The sequence below is a fragment of the Trachypithecus francoisi genome, unplaced genomic scaffold, assembly GCF_009764315.1.
Source record: "Trachypithecus francoisi isolate TF-2019V2 unplaced genomic scaffold, Tfra_2.0 Lachesis_group2, whole genome shotgun sequence".
NCBI classification, from domain to species: domain Eukaryota; kingdom Metazoa; phylum Chordata; class Mammalia; order Primates; family Cercopithecidae; genus Trachypithecus; species Trachypithecus francoisi.
In genome coordinates this window covers 52,758,859-52,780,976 of record NW_022681465.1, presented here as the reverse complement: position 1 = coordinate 52,780,976, position 22,118 = coordinate 52,758,859, and the positions used below count along the sequence as shown (strand labels likewise).

The following is a 22,118-nucleotide window of genomic DNA, read 5'->3' as shown; positions in this document are numbered from 1 at the left end:
GAGATTATTGTCCTTTGCCAGACTAGATAATTAAGAATAAAAAGCTATGTTCACCTCTACCACGTCTTTCAGTCAGGTGAAAGTAATTTCTCTCTCCCTTCTTCAAATAGCTCTCACTGAAATTTGGCCTAGTTTCCTCAATAGCAGTTTTAGATATATAGTGAGAAAAGCTGATATGTGTGCTTTGGCCATTTTCCCCATGACTAATTTTTCTTGTTTTATAGTGCTATCGCCCACTCAGAGAAAGTAATAGCACTATTCATTTTAAACAATTGCTTGTTACATCTGGATTTAGTCAGATGAAGATCCAAATCATGACAGCTCTTTGGATCCCAGTTGTCTAATATATCACAGAATCAGAGGTCAGCCTCAGTGAGATGGAAATAGGACTCTCAGCTATAATAGTGGGCTATCAACATTTTAACTTTCTATTTCAGTTTTCATTTCTCCTCCTGCCTGCAATATGGGCTTAGGTATTCTCTAATTCTGCCTCTGTCTTTGGTTACTTTTGCTCACATGTGAAGAACATAATTTAATTTGTGTTGAATTTATTTCAGCAAATTGTTATGTTAGTTAGCTAAGTAAAAGTCCAATTTAACAAACTCTAAAATTTCCAGAATCTTTCATTGTAACATGTTAAATGATAATGAATATACCCTCTGTTAATTAGACTTGATAATAAAAAAAAAGCAACTGTCTAGCCTTTTCTTGTTAATCAATCAGCAAATTAAAAAATCTGTTTAACCAATCTCACCACTTTGGGAGGCCGAGGCGGGTGAATCAGGAGTTCAGGGGTTCGAGACCAGCCTGGCCAACATGGCAAAACCCCGTCTCTACTAAAAATACAAAAATTAGATGGGCATGGTGGCAGGCGCTTGTAATCCCAGCCACTTGGGAGGCTGAGGCAGGATAATCTCTTAAACCCGGGAGGTGTAGGTTGCAATGAGCCCAGACCGTGCCACTGCACTCCAACCTGGGCGACAAGGTGAGACTCCATCTGGGGCCCGAGCAGGTGACGGAGCAGGGTAGTCTTTTCTCTCTCTCTCTCTCTTTTTTTTTTTTTTTTGATACGGAGTCGCGCTTTGTCGCCCAGGCTGCATGCAATGGTGCGATCTCAGCTCACTGCAGCCTCTGCCTCCCGGGTTCAAACGATTCTCCTAAAAAAAAAAAAAAAAGTATCTTGACCTAGTTGAAGCCCCTGCTAGCACTTGGGGTGTCTTTGTAAGAATTAGCAAAAAGTGCTCCCTCTGCACAGAGCAAGTGAAACAAAGGCTTTCTCCAAAGAGGCTGGAGTTTCTCTGGCTGGCTGAGAGGGAGGCGACCTAGGCCCTCCCTACACACTGGGCCCGGTGCTCCTGTGCAGGCCACAACCTTCCTGACCATCATGGCAGCCCTGTACCTGGTACCGGAAGGCAGCAAGTAGAATTCCGTACCGCTCTGAGCCCTTCACATCTTCACATTTCTGGAGGTTTTCTTATTTTTATTTATTTATTTGATTTAATGGCGTTAATTCTTTTTGTTGGTAGTTATAAATGAGAAGGAAAGCCGGATAATTACTATTTGATTTTAGGATAAACAAAGTGGAATAACCCTGGTGGCAGTTCAATGCAGGGTTTCCCCTCCAACATGCAATGTTAGGAAGCACATAGCAGGCTTTCTCCTTAAAAAACAAACAAACAAAAATTCCTGGATAGTCATCTAAAGAATCACTCAGAAGGATTTCTTTATTTTTAAGAATGTATTATAAAATGTTATTATCAAATGACTGATTCTATGGCCAATGTACACACACACACACGTACAGAATAAAACTTCTCTGGTATGTGTTATTTATGATTATATATTCATAATTATAACGAAGCTAAATCACCATTATGTTTTCTGCTTTAAAGTATCAGAAGCTGCTACCTTGCCATGAAAAAGTATTACATGCTCCTCCAATTGCTCCCCCACTATATTTATCCAACAGGAAAGGAATGAATAATAAAACTTTGGGCTTTTTTTCCCCTCTTCTTTTTCCAGGTGATGTGTTCCACCTTACTGCCCCTAGTAAATTCACCTTCGAGGAGGCTGCAAAAGAGTGTGAAAACCAGGACGCCAGGCTGGCAACAGTGGGGGAACTCCAGGCGGCGTGGAGGAACGGCTTTGACCAGTGCGATTACGGGTGGCTGTCGGATGCCAGCGTGCGCCACCCTGTGACTGTGGCCAGGGCCCAGTGTGGAGGTGGTCTACTTGGGGTGAGAACCCTGTATCGTTTTGAGAACCAGACAGGCTTCCCTCCCCCTGATAGCAGATTTGATGCCTACTGCTTTAAACGTAAGTGTTTGATACCTTTTAAAAAATTACAGATTTAAAAAAATGCTTCGAAGCATGCATTGATGTTCAACTAGCCGTTGGAATGGATTCCATGTCTTGCAGTTTGTGCACGGAATGGAAACAGTTCAGTGATTTTCAAAAGCAAGCAAACTGAACAGCAGTGAGATGGTTAAAACCACAGGAATTTTGACAAATGGATTTTTAGAGGGGTGAGGAAATATCAGGTTAAGCTTTAACTGTGCTCTGTTCTGTCCAGAGCCACAGAGCATATTTCTGAGTATTTTATATTAATTGCAGTCCCTAAATTTTGCAATTTGCTTATTGGTGCTACAGTCCTGAGGCCAAGTGAAGCTGAGTTAAATCCTTAAGATTGTTTATTTTGTCTTTGGTATTACTCTCTTTCTTTGAGATGGCAGAGAATTTAAATTTCAGTAACTACAGGTGAGTACTTGAAGCTGACATGGATACTCAAAAAGTCATAACTAAAAACGAACTATACTATCAATAAAAATCTCCATTTATTTCAAGTAATGGAAATTCATACCTTCTAATCATTCTGTAATATCATATTGAAGTACAGTATGTGTTCTTTGCAGCCTATAACAGAGTATGTTTAGTTAGGTTTACTAATTAACATTTTTTTTTTAAATAATGTTTCTTAACATTCATAATTATTTTAATTTTCCAGATGTCCTCAAATAATGATAGCAATAGTCACATGATAAAGTATCATAATTGTAGTATGCAAATTAGAGCAAGTAATCTAGCATCTCATTGGAATATTTACTGAACCATCTGTACTGTGCTAGCTAAACAAAGATCTCCCAGAATTTTGGTGACCTTGGGTATGTCCAAGACAAAGTCAGGTTATGTTGAAACAAATTTGTAAACAATTTTGACTAAATTTCCAATGTATCTTGTTATAGCAATATGTCACTAAAATGAGTACAAAATGTACTAGCTTATTATATAATTGATTTCTAGAGTGAAATACAAAGGCATTTTTAAGCAACCAAAAAGACACAGACTGTGATGTTGTTAAGTGGTCAGTAGAATGGATGTTCATGCAACCCAAAGGTTTGTTTTCACACTTTTATCGCCTAGCTAAGAAGCCTCTGCTTGGATCTCCTCCCTTAGACTCAACTTTCTGACTGTTAAAGCCATGTATTGTGTATTACCTTGATACAAGCTGGTCAATCCATAAAGGCTGTAGAAATGCTAGCTTTTGTTCTCAGGCCCTGAAACAACAGAATTCTTCCTTAATCATTTTCAGGAAAACAACAATAACATAAACCTTATCTCTAAAAGTAGACAGATGTACATTCCTTTAAGCCACATTGTCACAACAATGATTTTTCAAGTACTTCAGGCTCTAAAATCAATTTTACATTACGTGACTGACATAATTAAGGTGCAAAATCAGATTGGTATGCTGTGGGGAAGGTGTTGGAGAGGTTAAATTAGGGAAGGAGTAGAATTATCCAGCCTGACTTCCTTATTTGATATTTTCTTGTGCTTTATTAATAAAACTGGCACTGGAAAACTTTTAAACAACGTTTTTCGTCTCTCTGTGGGTAAAATTTAAATCAAAGCCTGTCTATAGTATCCTGATGTGTTTTAAATTATTTATTTAATTGAAAAATACACGTGAAATAACAAGGTACTTATGTTTAAATAGAGTAACCACCTACTAAAAATCTGCACAAAATTCAAAAAATGTTTAAAAGTTTATATTCATTTTTATCTCTCTAATTCATTTCATGTATATAACTTGTAAATATAATGGATTCATATTTTGCTTTTTTTCCCACCTAAGCATGTGGCTAGATTCTTATTTATTTCCTACTTAAGATGTTATTATATTCAGAATTCATTCAGCACATAGAAGGTTAAAAGAGTTTAGCCATATAGAAGCCTTTCTTTTTTTTTTTGAGACAGAATCTGGCTCTGTTGCCCAGGCTGGAATGCAGGCTCCGCCTCCCGGGTTCACGCCATTCTCCTGCCTCAGCCTCCCAAGTAGCTGGGACTACAGGCGCCCACCACCACACCCGGCTAATTTTTTTGTCTTTTTTAGTAGAGACAGGGTTTCACTGTGTTAGCCAGGATGGTCTCGATCTCCTGACCTCGTGATCCGCCCACTTCGGCCTCCCAAAGTGCTAGGATTACAGGCTTGAGCCATCACGCCCTTCCTAGAAGCCTTTCTTAAACCACACATAATGCCAATAGTTTTCCCAATTTTCTAATTTATTTTTCAAACTTTTTTTAGTGTGTGTGTATATATATATACACACACATATATACACACACATACACACATATGTGTATATATGTATATATGCACACACATACACATATACGTGTATGTGTGTGTATATATACGTATATATACACACATACACATATACACACATATGTGTGTATATGTATATATATACACACATATACACACATATGTGTATATATGTATATATACACACATATACACACATATGTGTGTGTGTATACATATATACACACACACACATTTTTTTTTTTGAGATGGAGTTTTGCTCTTGTTGCCTAGGCTGGAGTGCAATGGTGCGATCTCAGCTCACTGCAACCTCCACCTCCGGGGTTCAAGTGATTCTCCTGCCTCAGCTTCCCAAGTAGTTGGGATTACAGGCATGTAGCACCATGGCCGGCTAATTTTGTGTTTTTAGCAGAGATGGGGTTTCACCATGTTGATCAAGTTGGTCTCGAACTCCTGACCGCAGATGATCCACCCATTTCGGCCTCCCAAAATGCTGGGATCACAGGAGTGAGCCACTGCTCCTGGCCTAGTATATATTTTTAAATAATTTGAAAAATATTTTCGAAACGACTTAATTGATGTCCACCTTTCCCACATAGTCAAGTAGTGACTAAAGGGTAAAATTCGTAAGAGTCATGGCCTCAGCTACAGTTCCAAAAGTGATTTCAGAGATATACAGCTGGCTGGTTATGTAGAGGAATTTAGAAATATAACCATATTTTTCTTGTTTGCTTCCACCAAATGTAGAAAGTGTTTTTTAAGTCACTTGATGAATGAACAATGCCAAATCTTACTTTGCTTTAATTCCCTTTACCTCACAAAGTCACTGACTAAAACATTCACAACAACAGATAGAAAATACAAAATTAGGCTTTATTTTTTTCAAATAAATTTGAAAAGTAGGCAAAGTAATGTCTTTGTAAGATAAAGTTTTCCTGTATATCTTCTCCTAATGATTAAACAATTTAGCATATTTATTTTTTTGACTTCAGAATTTAGTAAGTTCTGTGAAAGTTGGAGAGTTATACAAGGCTTTGAAAGATCGTTTCATACATTCCCAAACTTAAGTGAATCAAAACCATTCAAGACTCATGATAATCTCTCACAGAATGTTATTATCTCCAGAGAGGGAGATGGAACATGTTTCCTAGAAAACTCATTCTGATATTCCATGACCTTCACTCTCAGATAATTTTTCTAGTTAAGTACTTTGCATTTGAATTTGAACCCATGTTTTCATTTTTGAGTTGGAGACCAAAATCTGAATAACAGCCCTTTCTATTGTTGATCACAATTGTTTATTTTTCACTCAGCATCTTCTCCAACTGAAACAATTTTCTTGTTTTACAGTTTCAATCTCCAAATTTCTAATCATTGATAGGTTCTTGCTTTGAAGTTTCATCATTGTTTTTCACATTCCTCTATTTATGATTAAGCTTGGAAATCAAAATGGTGGTCTAGAGAAGGCTACATTAATTGCCACCACTTTCTATCCTATCCTATATACTCATTCACTGTCAAAATTGGCCTGTCCTTCTAACCTGTGGTTAGTTCATTTTCTTTTTTGTGTGTGCCCTAGTTCATAATCTGACCACGTGTCAAAACTAACCTTTCCCCAATTGGTATATTACAAATGTTTCCTGTTTATTGAATTTGAATTTGTTAGCATTCCGTCTCTCATATAAATTTAAAAAGATAGTTTGAATTGTAATTCCACTGCTCCAATCTTTACAGTTTTCTAACCATGTTTACATTTAGTTGTGTATAACAAATTTAATATAGAAGAACCAAGTTAAAATTAGTCATTTCTCAATAATGTAGATAGCATGGGAATGAGTTAAATTGACTATCATGGTGCTAATAGGGGTTTTAAGTTTTATTAGGAAAATCTGTCTCATGTCTCACAGCAGAAGCAGAGAAGATGGCCCATAGGACAAAAATGCCATAAGTACAGTGATGTGAAACATCTGTGGGCAGACAGCTGCAAAGGTTGGAAAGGAACTTTTGTGGGAAAAGAATTGTGTTGATTTATGTTGGCTTCCTCAATAATAAAGTTGAAGGAATACTGGTAGTTTTCCAGAACCAAAACTTCTCCATGTGAATGCACCTATTGGAAGGACACTGTTAGAATAATCTGGAATTGTTTTTACCTTTACAATAGTCATCATGAATACAGTGGTATTTATTCTTAAAATATGTCTTTGTAGATTTGTGCTTTATAAAATTATTTCCTTTTCTGGAATGGCTGAAACAAATGGCACAGATCCTCAGATACACTGACTTGTGATCAAAATCAGCTGTTAAGTTGATGAAAAAACCACCCAAACTGAAAAGGAAGTCTGAGGTTTTCCATTCCAAGTAGTAGAATTAATTAACTTAATTAAAAGCAGACCTTTTCTTTTTTTAACTAGGGCTCTAAAATTATTGAAAACCCTTGTTTTTGAAAACAAAGTCACATAAATACTGGCTTTCTAGAACAGATTCTCTAGGACATATTGCTACCACTTTATTACACAGCAGGACTAGAGGAAGGAATGCAACAGCAGACTCCATAGTAATAATTGACAATGAAATCCAGTTATTTAGTTTTAAAAATATGAGTCAATTTTTAAAACACTATAAACATATTTTCATAGCATTGTAGAAAGTTGCTAGCAGAGAGCTTGGATTGGAACATAGGAAGCCTGGATTCATAGCCCCTTATGCAGTTGTACCTGTTTCTAAGTTAATTTCATCAGCCAAGGAACTACTCAGAGGGAAAAAGTAAATTTAGCTTTTTTTGTTGTTATTAATAATAGTATGATTAAATTTTCTCTAATATGCTGTTTGCTAAGTATTTATATTATGTTTCCATGGGAACTTTTTCTGTATGTATCTTTTTACTATTTCCCCAAAGAATGCAGTTATAAGACAAACATGAAATTTGGCAGTTAAATGAAGTAATGGTTATGGAATTTCAGAGGATAGAGAATTGAATTAAAATAGTCATCTACATTTTGGGTTTTTAAGTTGTTCATGTCAATCAAAATAGAACAACGCTTCTTCCAAGAAATGAATGTGGAAAAAGCTTTTCTTTGAAAAGGGGAAGGAAAGGTTATTTAATGTTTTTAAACTCCAATTCTTTTTTGGTTTAGTTTTGTTTTAATATTAGAAAGATAAATAATGGCAGACTTTAAAGAATATTTAAATGTCTCATAATGTAAATAACCATCAAATGTTCATGATAAAATCAATGAAGCTGAGCTTTAAAATGGTCTGGGGAATGACCACAACTAATAACAGCTTGTGCCAGACAAAAAATAAGGAACCTGTTACAGCCCTAGTCTGATTTACAATAAAATCATATCCTTTTATTATTAAGTTTTTACAGAGCAAATGGAGCTAAAAGGTAGCCTGTTTTGTTTTTTTGAGGGCTCCTGTTCTGGAATTATGAAGAGTCAAAAAGAAGATACTATAGATACTATGGCTATTACCCCTCTTTTCAGGGCAAACAAGCATTTACTCACAAAACTAGCTTTAAGTCCTATAGGATATAGCAAAACAATAACTGCAGGTTTCTTCAGAACAGTTCTTTCGAGTTCAGTGGCAACTATTAATAGGTTTTTATTTTTTAAAATACTGATTTTTTTTATTAAAAAATAAAACAATCATTATATACTAGGCTGCTGCCTTTTCCCTGTGTTGAGAAAGAATCTTGTTTACAAACTGTTGCTTTTATATACAATTTAAATTTCTTTAAACAGGCCAGGCCATTCTCTGTAAATCTGGAGACATTATAATGCAGCATTTTATGATGACATGTTACTTTATATTGCCTGAGCCTGTTCTTACTGATGCTCAGGGTTGTTCTCGGTGATTTGTAATTACAGACCTAAAATACATTATGTGGGTACTTTACTTCCTGTTCTACATTTGTGTTTCAGGCTAAAGTAAGCCTGGAAACAAGATCCTTAGGAGATACAAACAGAGTGTGTAGAACATAGAACAAAATGTAGAACTACAATAAATGCCAATAGCCTCTGCCAGGCACATTTTATAATTTATTAGAAGCAAATCTACACCATGAAGTTGAAAGAAAGATGAAGACACATGTCCAACACCTGGGATCAAGTGAAGAGTGGTATTAAAAAGTTTTAATATCCTGTTTTTATGAAAGTCTCCACATTATGGACAATGTAATGTTTTATATGTAACTTGGATACATTTGATGTGGCTTTTTTGTTGTTTTGCAATCTGAGACACACCCTCTCCCCTGAGATAATGCGCAGCAACTTGAAAAGAAGGGAGTATGTGGAGAAAGCTAGAGGCAGGGTTCAGAAGCCTCCAGAAGAATAGTACTCAATTCTCCTGTGAGGCTTCAAATTGACACTGTAGTTTCTGGTAAATAAACAATCTACTGTATCCAAAATCTGCATTTATATTTTTGGGAGCTTTTCCTTATCTTAAAACTATATAATAGGCCGGGCGCGGTGGCTCAAGCCTGTAATCCCAGCACTTTGGGAGGCCGAGGCGGGCGGATCACAAGGTCAGGAGATCGAGACCATCCTGGCTAACACGGTGAAACCCCGTCTCTATTAAAAAATACAAAAAACTAGCCGGGCGAGGTGGCGGGCGCCTATAGTCCCAGCTACTCGGGAGGCTGAGGCAGGAGAATGGCGTGAATCCAGGAGGCGGAGCTTGCAGTGAGCTGAGATCTGGCCAGTGCACTCCAGCTTGGGTGACAGAGCGAGACTCCGTCTCAAAAAAAAAAAAAAAACAAAAAAACTATATAATATTAATTTTCCTTAAGTGATAACAGTCATGCATACTTTTAGGTAAAAGCAGTGATAACCCTTATAACGTAAAACAACTGATCAATTTATGATATTAAGTGTTCAATTATCTGTCCCTGGGTCAATTCAAGTATAGTTTTAAGACTCCTCTCCATCACAGAACATTTCTGGGTCACCCCAAAATACTCCCTGCAAAATACTCAGGAGCACTTAACAAACACTGGGCATACAACTTTTTATTAGTGACTTATCTAATCAACTCTTTGAAATTATTTTTCTAGCTAAAGAGGCTACAACCATCGATTTGAGTATCCTCGCAGAAACTGCATCACCCAGTTTATCCAAAGAACCACAAATGGTTTCTGATAGAACTACACCAATCATCCCTTTAGTTGATGAATTACCTGTCATTCCAACAGAGTTCCCTCCTGTGGGAAATATTGTCGATTTTGAACAGAAAGCCACAGTCCAACCTCAGGCTGTCACAGATAGTTTAGCCACCAAATTACCCACACCTACTGGCAGTAGCAAGAAGCCTTGGGATATAGATGACTACTCACCTTCTGCTTCAGGACCTCTTGGAAAGCCAGACATATCAGAATTTAAGGACGAAGTACTCCAAAGTACAACTGTCGTCTCTCATTATGCCACTGATTCATGGGATGGTGTCGTGGAAGATACACAAACACAAGAATCGGTTACACAGATTGAACAAATAGAAGTGGGTCCTTTGGTAACATCTATGGAAATTTTAAAGCACATTCCTTCCAAGGAATTCCCTGTAACTGAAACACCATTGGTAACTGGAAGAATGACCCTGGAATCCAAAACTGAAAAGAAAACGGTAAGCACTGTTTCTGAATTGGTAACCATAGGTCACTATGGATTCACCTTGGGAGAAGAGGATGATGAAGACAGAACACTTACAGCTGGATCTGATGAGAGCACCTTGATCTTTGACCAAACACCTGAAGCCATTACAGTGTCAAAGACTTCAGAAGACACCACTGACACTCAGTTAGAGGACTTGGAGACAGTCTCAGCATCCACAACTGTTTCACCTTTAATTATGCCCGACAATAATGGATCATCCATGGATGACTGGGAAGAGAGACAAACTAATGGTAGGATAATGGAAGATTTTTTTGGTAAATATCTGTCTACCACACCTTTTCCATCACAGCATCATACAAAAATAGAATTGTTTCCTTATTCTGGTGATAAAATATTCGTAGAAGGAATTTCCACAGTTATTTATCCTTCTCCACAAACAGAAATGACACATAGGAGAGAAAGAACAGAAACATTAATACCAGAGATGAGAACAGATACTTATATAGATGAAATACAAGAAGAGATCACTAAAAGCCCATTTATGGGAAAAACAGAAGAAGAAGACTTCTCTGGGATGAAACTCTCTACATCTCCCTCAGAGCCAATTCATGTTACAGAGTCTTCTGTGGAAATGACCAAGTCTTTTGATTTCCCAACATTGACAACAAAGTTAGGTGCAGAGCCAACAGAAGTAAGAGATATGGAGGAAGAATTTACAGCAACTCCAGGTACTATAAAATATGATGGAAATACTACAATAGTACATTTGACCCATAGTACTTTAAGTGTTGAAGCAGCCACCATATCAAAATGGTCATGGGATGAAGATAATATAACATCTAAGCCTTTAGAATCTACAGAACCTTCAGCCTCTTCAAAATTGCCCCCTGCCTTACTCACAACTGTGGGGATGAATGGAAAGGATAAAGAAATCCCAAGTTTCACTGAAGATGGAGCAGATGAATTTACTCTTATTCCAGATAGTACTCAAAAGCAGTTAGAGGAGATTACTGATGAAGACATAGCAGTCCATGGAAAATTCACAATTAGATTTCAGCCAACTACATCAATTGGTATTGCAGAAAAGTCAACTTCGAGAGATTCTATAACTGAAGAAAAAGTTCCATCTATCACAAGCACTGAAGGCCGAGTTTATGCAACCACAGAAGGAAGTGCTTTGGGTGAAGTAGAAGATGTGGACCTCTCTAAGTCAGTATCTACTGTTCCCCAATTTGCACACACTTCAGAGGTGGAAGGATTAGCATTTGTTAGTTATAGTAGCACCCAAGAGCCTACTACTTATGTAGACTCTTCCCATACCATTCCTCTTTCTGTAATTCCCAAGACAGACTGGGGAGTGTTAGTACCTTCTGTTCCATCAGAAGATGAAGTTCTAGGCGAACCCTCTCAAGACATACGTGTCATTGATCAGATTCACCTTGAAGCGACTATTTCTCCGGAAACTATGAGAACAACAAAACTCACAGAGGGAACAACTCAGGAAGAATTCCCTTGGAAAGAACAGACTGCAGAGAAACCAGTTCCTGCTCTCAGTTCTACAGCTTGGACTCCCAAGGAGGCAGTAACACCACTGGATGAACAAGAGGGTGATGGATCAGCATATACAGTCTCTGAAGATGAATTGTTGACAGGTTCTGAGAGGGTCCCAGTTTTAGAAACAACTCCAGTTGGAAAAATTGATCACAGTGTGTCTTATCCACCAGGTGCTATAACTGAGCACAAAGTGAAAACGGTTGAAGTGGTAACACTAACACCAAGCATTGGGCCAAAAGTATCTTTAAGTCCAGGTCCTGAACAAAAATATGAAACAGAAGGTAGTAGTACAACAGGATTTACGTCATCTTTGAGTCCTTTTAGTACCCACGTTACCCAGCTTATGGAAGAAACCACTACTGAGAAAATATCCCTAGAGGATATTGATTTAGGCTCAGGATTATTTGAAAAGCCCAGAGCTACAGAACTCATAGAATTTTCAACAATCAAAGTCACAGTTCCAAGTGATATTACCACTGCCTTCAGTTCAGTAGACAGACTTCACACAACTTCAGCACTCAAGCCAACTTCCGCGATTACTAAGAAACCACCTCTCATCGACAGGGAACCTGGTGAAGAAACAACCAGTGACATGGTAATCATTGGAGAATCAACATCTCATATTCCTCCCACTACCCTTGAAGATATTGTAGCTAAAGAAACAGAAACCGATATTGATAGAGAGTATTTCACGACTTCAAGTCCTCCCGCTACACAGCCAACAAGACCACCCACTGTGGAAGACAAAGAGGCCTTTGGACCTCAGGCATTTTCTACACCACAGCCCCCAGCAAGGACAAAATTCCACCCTGACATTAATGTTTATATTATTGAGGTCAGAGAAAACAAGACAGGTAAGTCTTTGCTTTCTAGACTGCCATTGAAGGCAATCCACATTTTATCTTGAAAGTTACTTTTGGGAAAAAAAATCAACATACCAAATGCTGCCATTAGAAGATAACTGGAGTGTGAAAAATAAATGTTTTAGCTTCATATATTTGTACAAGAATTGGAAGAATATGTTAAGCAATATGGAAGAATGTTAGATACAATTTTATGTTAAAAGTCATAAGAAGCCCTGCTTTGTCATCTAATATAACCAAATCATCACTGTTACATCACTTCAGAACATGCAGAACAAAATGTTTTAATTTCAGTGTCTTTTCATACATTACTACTCAAGTGTAGCACTAGACTGTGTTAACATTCCATTGGTCTTTAACTATTAACCTTCAGTACTTACAACGTGGATGGCTAAAATGGTTTTGCATATCCCTAAGGTTAACAGAAAGATATTTAAAGATTTGCTTTGGTTTTTCTTTTCCAGGATTTTACAGGTTTATTATATGACTTGTGTGGTGGGTAATAGGTCTCTAATGTAAGTGTTATTTTAATGTAAATGCAACATATTCTTATGCTGTTGTTTTGGGGTATTATACTGTGGTTTTATCTATTTAGAGCAAATACAACCTAGCTTAGTTGTAGGGAGTATTATAGTTTATTGTATTAAATGTAATTTCAGAAGGTGGCTATGTATGCATTATCCTTGCTTCCTAAAAACCAGGCTGTAACGTTGTTTATTTTATGATTTAATTATTTTACCGCTAGGAATATTTGTGATGCCTTCTATTCCACTCAAGTATTTTAGCTCTCTGACAGAACCCTTAAAAGCTGTTTGTTTACATTGATTAATACTTGCAGTTGTCATGATCAAATATGATTTATTGCTGTCTAAAGGTGAGACCCCACCATCTTTTACATTTGATAAGCTGAGTTGAGAATATATAGCAAATGCAGTTCAATAAATCAATTCAGGTTTGTCTCTTTCTAATTTAGAAATTAAGATCATGGATTTTTGTTAATTTGCTGTATTCTCATTTTCGTATAGAATTAAATGAATAAATATTCATGTTTTTCTTGACCTGGCTCTGAGAAGACAGAATAGAAGTTTTTTTTTTTTTTTTTTTTTTAAGCAGGGTTTCTCTCTTACTGTTGGAATATTCCCTTTCAAGTATCATTTTTCTGAAGACTTATGCTATCCTCATTAGAGTGCTCAGGAGTGCACCTATTGGAAACAAACAAGTAGCGTTATTGTGAAGTGTGTTTGCATGTTGTGCTGTTGGTGGAAACTTCATGGCTTCTATAGGTTTCTACTCTCCAGAATTTTCTGTATGAAAACTTTCTTGTCAGTGAATAGTAGAGAAGAGAAGACACCCACAGAATGTTAAAATTAATCTCCACTTCCCAATATAGTTTAAAAAGGTTCGGATTTGATCATGATTTTCTTGCTAATGATATTGTTTCTTGGAAACCATAACATATTTCCTCTTTTCTACATCCTTTTCCATCTCTCGGAACCGGTGTAGGAAAGAGAAACTGAATTGCCAAGACATCGGAATAAGGATTGCGTTAGTAAGGCTGGAAAAGAGACAGGAATATAACTATGAAAGGAAAAAAAAAAAAAGTAAACAGAAGCAAAAAGTAAATGACTACTAACACTTAGTTTCATAATTCAAACAAATACTGGAATGGATATGCAGATTATTTTTCAATTGATATTATCCTGTTAGTGTAGATAATAAGTTGAGTTGAATAATATAAAATCCTGTAAAAATGTTCTGCATTTAAAAACTCTTCTAAGTGGGAAACTGCCAGTTAAAGTTAGGATAGTCAAATTACAAAATGGAAAAAGTGAAACTTGATCTCTCTGAAAGAATTGGCAGTCATCAGAAAAAAAGAACTAAGTTATAAATGGTTACTGGAAATGGAGGGTCTGAGTAAGCTAAACCTGAAACAATTTATTACAAAGGTGTATATTTATAAGCGAATTGTGGACTTGATTCAGCTAGACCTGGGAGACATATATAGGTGTTTCTTCTCCTTACTTCTGCTTCTAAAATGTGGGACTATAATCCACCTTCAAATTAATTTTGTTTTGTATAATAATAATGGGTCAGAAAACTGTGCAATACTTGGTTACTTCCGTCAGGCAGAATTCTAATGTGAGAGTGTGTGTCTATGTGTACAGGGGAGGGGATGTATCTGTGGAATAATTATGTATCTACCTACCTACCTACCTACCTACCTACCTACGTACCTACCTGTCATCATCTGTATTTTTATGTGTTCTGTATATGCTGTTCTTCTTAACTAAAAGCATTGTTTATTGTCTTCATAAGACAATGAAGTTTACTCACCTCTAACTGCTCACCTATACTAATATTATTTATTTTCTATGAGAAATTTTATCCTCCAACATTTTGAGCTTTGGCAAGGGAAAATCCTAAAGCAGATGTTCAATTAATGAGTTTCAAGGCAGGTGTATACCTTAATAAGGAAAAGTGCATATGTGCCTGGAGAACTAACCTTTTTATGTATCAAGGCACCGTTTTCCAGACTGGAAAGTCCTTGGTGCGTGTGTGAACTTGTATAAATCTATTCACAGGAATAGAATATACCTTTATATATACTATATATCCAAGTAAGCAAAAATACCACCCATGCTATTCTAAACCCAGGCATTCAATAATTTTTTGCTGCACTCAGCGAGTCATATAAATCTTTTTTTTTTTTTTTTTAACTACTATGAAACAAAACATGCTACTCAGGACACACTTATGTTATACTTGCTCAAATGGATCTTAATAGCAACTTACGGTGCTGTTGCTAGAGGGCAACTGTAGTTAGCAGTTAAAAAAATCTGAAGGAACTTTTCAGCTCATAAAAGTTTTATGAGCTGAAAAATGCTATGGGGTGTGTTTAACAGTGTTTCAGGGGATACTGAAAACTTTACTCCTGTCTATTTCAGAAGTAATTTGCACACCTGCATTTTGAAAAATTATTGAAAGGCTTTCTTTGTGAACATGCATGAAGGCCAGAATTTGAAGGTGTAGGAAGAGTTTCTTTAACTCTAGACTTTCTTTTTTAAAGAGCACTCCTCTAAATCATCTAAAATGTCACAAGGTAGTGGAACAGAACTGCGAATGTTTTTAAAAACTGACAAACAGGTATTTTTAAATCAAAGAATAATTTAGAAATGTATGGATATTAAATACCAACGTTATTATGCAAATGCTCATAGTTATAACCTTAAAATAGGCAGCTTATTACCTTTTTTAACAAACAAATTCATATATGCTACTTACTATGTGTCAGGCCAGGTTGATGCTGTCTTGTTAGGTGTTCTTTTTCCTACTGGTTTTATAACTTATATCTTCCTAAATGTATGTGTGCAGATGCAAAGCAATATTAAATTAAATGATGGAAAGATTAAGATGTTGGTAAAATTATTAGTGTAATGCTATTAAAGACTACTTAGATTTTGAGAAATATACAAAAAGCTAAAGACATTGTCTAAATATGGTGTTATGGAGAGGATAAAGAACAAGGAACATTGGCTCTGAGGGCAGGAGACATCTGGGCAGATACCAATATTTACATCATTGATTGCAGAGTCATCACTTTTTTTTTTTTTTTTTTTTGAGATGGAGTCTTGCTCTGTCACCCAGGCTGGAGTACAGTGGGGTGATCTTGGCTCACTGCAATCTCTGCCTCCTGGGTTCAAGCGATTCTCCTGCCTCAGCCTCCCAAGTAGCTGGGATTACAGGTGACCACCACCATGCCTGGTGAATTTTTGTATTTTTAGTAGAGACAGGGTTTCACCATCTTGGCCTGGCTGGTCTTGAACTCCTGACCTCGTGATCCACCTGCCTCAGCCTCCCAAAGTGTTGGGATTACAGGCGTGAGCCACTGCACCTAGCCAAGTCATCACTTTTTAAAAGGTAATGTTTATTTAAGATAGTCTCATATAATTTTTTTAAATCACGTATTTCCTATTTTTATAGAATTTTATGGAAAGTTTTAATTATAGACAAATTATTTTCTGATTTGTTATTATAAGATCCAGGTCCTTTCTTCAAACAAAATGTTATCGAGAGCCCCTGTATCTTGAACAGACAAAAGAGTAGCTGTGTTGGTTAATGTTTTAGGGGGACATCGGGAGCCTCACTTCCTTGGGACCTCCTCCTCATCTCCTGTGGTGGTTTCTAAAATAACATGTACCTCAGAACACAGCTAGAAAAAGAATGATATCTAGACAATTCAAAATAAAGCAAAAACAGTGACTCATTCCTGAGAGAATTAAGTTATTAAAAGTAAAAATGTTTCAAAAATTGGTCTGATTATCTATATCTTTATCTCATTATAATGATACACATTTAACATTTACCTTTGAATAGCACTATGCATGGTGCTGAATAAAACACACTAAACAAATATTGTTTCAAGCTTATTGATGCCTATATGTCATCAAGATAATATATAATGGTATGTCAGAGTCTCACATGTATGTGCAAAACTAAGTCATCGTCAAATTCACACTTCGGGTTTAATACTTTCAGACGACTTTTTCTGTATATTATCATGTCTAAACCTCAAAGATAATTTGTGAGACAACTAGGGAAAGCAGATAGGCAAACGAAGGTACACTGAGTCTGACATTCTTGGCATTGGGTCTAGCAGCCCTGGCCCTCTTTGGAGCATTGTTGCTATAAAGTGATTCTCTCCCCTGATGAGCTCTGAGAAAACAACCACCCCCTGCCCAATCGCTTAGGTACTGCCTTGTCTATCAATTCCTGAAAGAGCAAACTCTGGGAAGACTGGTTTCTCATTGGCATTCTAGTGGTTTGTTAAGAGTATATAATATAGATTTGGTTGCTGCTAATATGGGGCACTATGCATGCTATTCAGATACCTGACATAGCAAGGAAAGCGCGTGCTGAAATTGGTAGTATGTTATTCTGCAGTTCTGGGCAGCTTCTTTCCTGTAGAATTTTGGAGCACATCTCTGAAAGTGGATCGGTCTGGTGCCTGCACACTTCCATGGTTCCTTTTCCTGAGCTCCAACTGTGGCTTTCTGCCAGAGAAGCACATTTTTTCTGTAGAGAATTAGGAAGGTTTCCCCCATCTCTCACGGACTGTCCCTTGTCTAGAAAAGAATCGAGTTCCTCTTCTATTAGTCAAATAAAAGGGAAGAGAATGTTTGTCTTCCTTTCCTTTCTGTAGTGTTAAGAAAATAAAATGACCGTAATGATTCTAAATTATCAGTGAGCTTAACACTGTACTATAGACCAAAGAGTACCTTTTAAAAAAGTCCTTTGAGGTGAAATATTTTGTATATATAACAAATAGATGCACATATAAACACACACATATAGAATCTCAATATTTTAACACTTCTTTGAGTAGTTTTACTAACCCACTAACCTTGAGAAAAAAGTTAAGTAATTGAAAGCGTTTTCTTCAAAGGTTAAGGTTTAACAATAAAAGGTGTTACTTTGATAACCAAAAGGAACTTTATCTTCTTCCTAAAATGAAACAATGCCTATTCTGAAAGTGGCACTTACAGTTACAATTTGCCATTATCAAAGCTACCACTGAGGTAGGGACATTATCTAAAACAAATACCACTTAGCATTTATTGGCAGTTACCTTGAGAGAGACCCATGCACCATCTTCTAGCAGAGCACAGTCAATCAAATCACCTTCAGGTAAAGCTATAGCATGTCTAGTCCTTCGACAGATATTAAAGGTGGTCATAAAAGAAACATAAACCATAGACTGTGCTCCTAAGGCCTTTAAGTGCGTATTGGCCAGTTAACAGTAACACAGTCAAATACAATTGTCATACTAAAACATATAGTTACACAGTAGGTAGTATGGTATGACCGATTGTGAATGATAGGTGAGGTCAGAAAAGGAAGGAATCAATAATGGCAGGAAGTTACAGATTATTTCATGAGAAGGAGGAGACTTATGCCAGTCTCTGTTGGAGGGATAGATTACAATCCAATTATGAGAGGCCAGTTATTAGCCAATTGCTTCCCAACTTAGGCTCACCAGTGGGGTTAAGGAGCCCCAAGTATAAACAGCTGTTTTTCTAAATAGAGCTTCTAAACAGCTTCTGAAGGAGGCCATGTCATCCCAGCACTATTTGACATGGCCTGCTTCAAAAGCTGAGTACCTTCATAGGCTTCACGCAGAAACTAGTACAGTTTCTGGAAACCAGAGGTATTCTCCCAGCTTCTTGAGGAAGGAGTGTTCTCACACTTTTCTGAGCTTCAGTGATTCATACATTTTGATACGACAGCATGTTCTGTGGGTTAAGTACATTTACCTTTTCAGAATATATTCCCATGAAGTATCATGGTTCAGAATTACACACTTACAAAGTTAAATGGCATAAAACTACTTTGTAAAAAGTGCTTACACTCTCTAAAAGGTGATTTAAAGGTTTATAACATCTCAATTCAAGTGAATACTGAATCAGTAGGATTATAGAGCAGGTGCTCTAAGTTAGGGAATCTGGAGTCAGTCTCTCCTTTGCTTACGTGCAATGTGGACCCAGGGATTTCTCAGTTTTTCTGTCAGAATTTTTAACATGGTAAAACGGCTATTACTATATGGAATGATATTTCCTAAACTTTGACATATACTCTTTCTCCAAATCACAGGGTTTATGAAACAAAGACACACACACACACACACACACACACACACATACAGATAATATACAGATACATTTTTTCTAATTTATTTAACAGTCAAATAATGGCAATATACTAACTACAGTAAAACTGGATTTTTTTGAAGTAGATTCTAGTTAATATTCTGAACCAACATGGAGATGTAGTTAGTTTGTTTTGTAGGATACATGGAAGAGGCAGTTAATGTGGTAGAAAGAGCCTTTGGAAAGAGACCTGGGTTCACTGTCAACATTGGTACAGGAGCCACTCTGTATCCACAATTCTGCATCCTCTGATTTGACCAAACATGGATAGAGAATATTTGAAAAAAAAAAAAAAGCCACCACAATAACAAAGAACAATACAACAATAAAAAATAACACAAATCAAACCCCAACACACTATAATAACTATACAGCATTTACATTGTATTAGGTATTATAAGTAATTTAGAGACAATTTAAAGTGTATGTATATGAATGTATGTGTAGGATTCCTGCAAATACCGTGTCATTCTATAGAAAGGACTTGAATACCATAGATTTTGGTATCCTTGGGGGTCCTAGAACCAATCCCCCTTGGCTATTGAAAGATAACTCTATTTACAGTCTGTTTGGTCTTGTATAAATTACTTAACCTGCACAGGCCTCAGTGGTTACATAATTAAAAATTTATAATAATACTACAACCTCACCACATTGCTTAAAGAAGGGGATCTCAGAGTGATTGCCACATGCAAGTCGCTGTGACAGGTATTTCACACATTTAATACTCCTTCAGTGACTAGAAAGCACCAAGCACAATGCCTGATACATAGTAATGACTTAGTACAAATTAATCCCCTATGGGCTTTAAAAATTATTTCATTTCCAACTTCTAAGTACAGGAAAATATAGGCTGTTTTGTACTAAATAGATAAAAGCCAAATGATCTTAAAATTCAAGATCATTTATGCCACAAGGAGCCAAGTATAATTGTACTTTAGTGTCTGCTTGACTGAAATAACTTCTTAAAATTTGAACCCGACATAGGTTGTGTTTTTTTGAGTGGTGCCATTTTGGGTGCAAATCAGAAGCAGCTGCAGCCCTTATTTAAAATTTAAATGTAGTATTGGCTCTATAGGACCTAAGAGTAGAATTTAGTAGCTTTTTGCTTTTTTTCAGGTGTGAAAGTTGGGCTTATGATTTTGATAACTACCAATTTAACTTTTTTCTCATAAAAATCATTTTACAAATTCTCGATACATTTCCCCAGGTATTGGGCCTAGCTTCTTGCATATTTATAGAATGGATGGACATTCCCTGCTGTCTTTTTGTTGTTGTCAAGGAAACCCCCAGTTCTCTACACAGGGATTACATTCTTCTTTCTTAATAGCTCTTAGATCGTTCATTTGTGCAATGAATAAAAAATGTATTCACAGGTCCAGACAGTGTTCAGAACTTTTTTGGTGGGTGAGGGGCGTAGCTAAGGGGAGAGACGTGCCTGGTGAGAGGAGCAATAGGAATAAAAGAAAAGGAAAAAGAAATGCTTGCTGAGGTTCCATTTTAATGAGGTAAAGCTGAAAAATTTATGCTTTAAAAAAGACATTTCCTGTTTTTGTCAGTTTAGAAACTGTATAACATTACTTTTCATTGAGGCCAGTGTTTCATATACAAGAATGTTAGTTATTAAGTGGCTTCGTTAAGAGAATGGTTCCAAGAATGGGGCCTAGGTTGGTGGGAGTGGGATGGACGAGGGAGTAGTGATATGTTTTAGTAGAAACTATTTTCTCATTTCTATTGAAGTATTTTGAATTTTTTACAACCTAATTGAGGTGATATAAAATATGAAAATATTCCTTCATCCTGGGGCATCATGTGGACATCTGAGAAATCATTGATTACATTAAAAATGGTATTCCTTAGAGAGAGAGTGCCAGTATTTAGACCTTTTGAGTATGAATCAGGAGGGAAACACACATCCATTGACAAGAAGATGGATATAATTATTTTTTAAGAGTGATTTGATCCTTTGGAGGAAACTAAATTCTGGTGGACCTTCTAAGTAACTGCTAGAATGATTGGGTAATGTATCCAGCTTTTGATTCTCCATAAATAATGTAAGTCTTAACAAGGAGATTTTAAACTAGAAAAAAGGAATCTCTGGAGTGAGAGGAAAAGTTTGATTGTATTTCAGTATCTATGTCTATGAAATACACGGCGTCACTGTGTTATACCCAAACTTGCTTATACACATGTATAACCAGTACACAGTAAGTACCATGACTGGCTTTTAGTGATTTTATCTTTTTACCCTGTAGTACAGTCTCCCTGGTGTCTCACAAGGGTAGTTTACTAACTTTGGCCATGTGCTTCCTATAGTAGGTTTCTGGAGGTTTTGTTTTTTCGAAGATGGGAAAGGGAAAAGGTAATGTATTTTTCTGGAGAGTATATTGGAATATAGTATAATCATCATTTTCACTATGCTGCACTTCGGGATGGTTGTCTATTGTATTTTTTAAATAAGAAAACAACATCTTTTTGTTACACATTAAAATAAAATTCATTTTAATAAAGAAATGTGATCCTAATATATCTCTGCTGAGTAGATTGGTATACATTTACATTTAATTAAAAACTCTTAAACTTAAATTGTAAAATTCCCCAAAGAGAATGTGAACTTTAACCAGCTGCCTATGCATCTTAGCAACTATGTTTTGTGTCTGGTAACAGTATGACTGGAAGACTTGTGCTCTGTCTACAAAACTTTCTTATGAAGTACTTAAAAATACTTGGTGAATAATTTGAGGTCAGCTAGCAATAAAGCTTTGTGTGAAATGTCATTAAAAAA

The 22,118-nt window shown here is 36.5% G+C and overlaps 1 protein-coding gene across 3 annotated transcripts in view; it reads left to right on the top strand.

Moving 5' to 3' along the window:
* The window catches only part of VCAN (versican), a 112,520-nt gene that overhangs the window by 39,472 nt on the left and 50,930 nt on the right, over positions 1-22,118 (top strand). For 2 of the 3 annotated variants that reach the window (XM_033179208.1, XM_033179207.1), the window contains exon 6: positions 2,023-2,316. In XM_033179208.1, the coding sequence (XP_033035099.1) occupies positions 2,023-2,316 (294 nt within the window). Of the gene's footprint in view, positions 1-2,022; positions 2,317-9,659; positions 12,621-22,118 lie in introns of all 3 variants that reach the window. The other variant, XM_033179206.1, reaches the window with a different exon arrangement.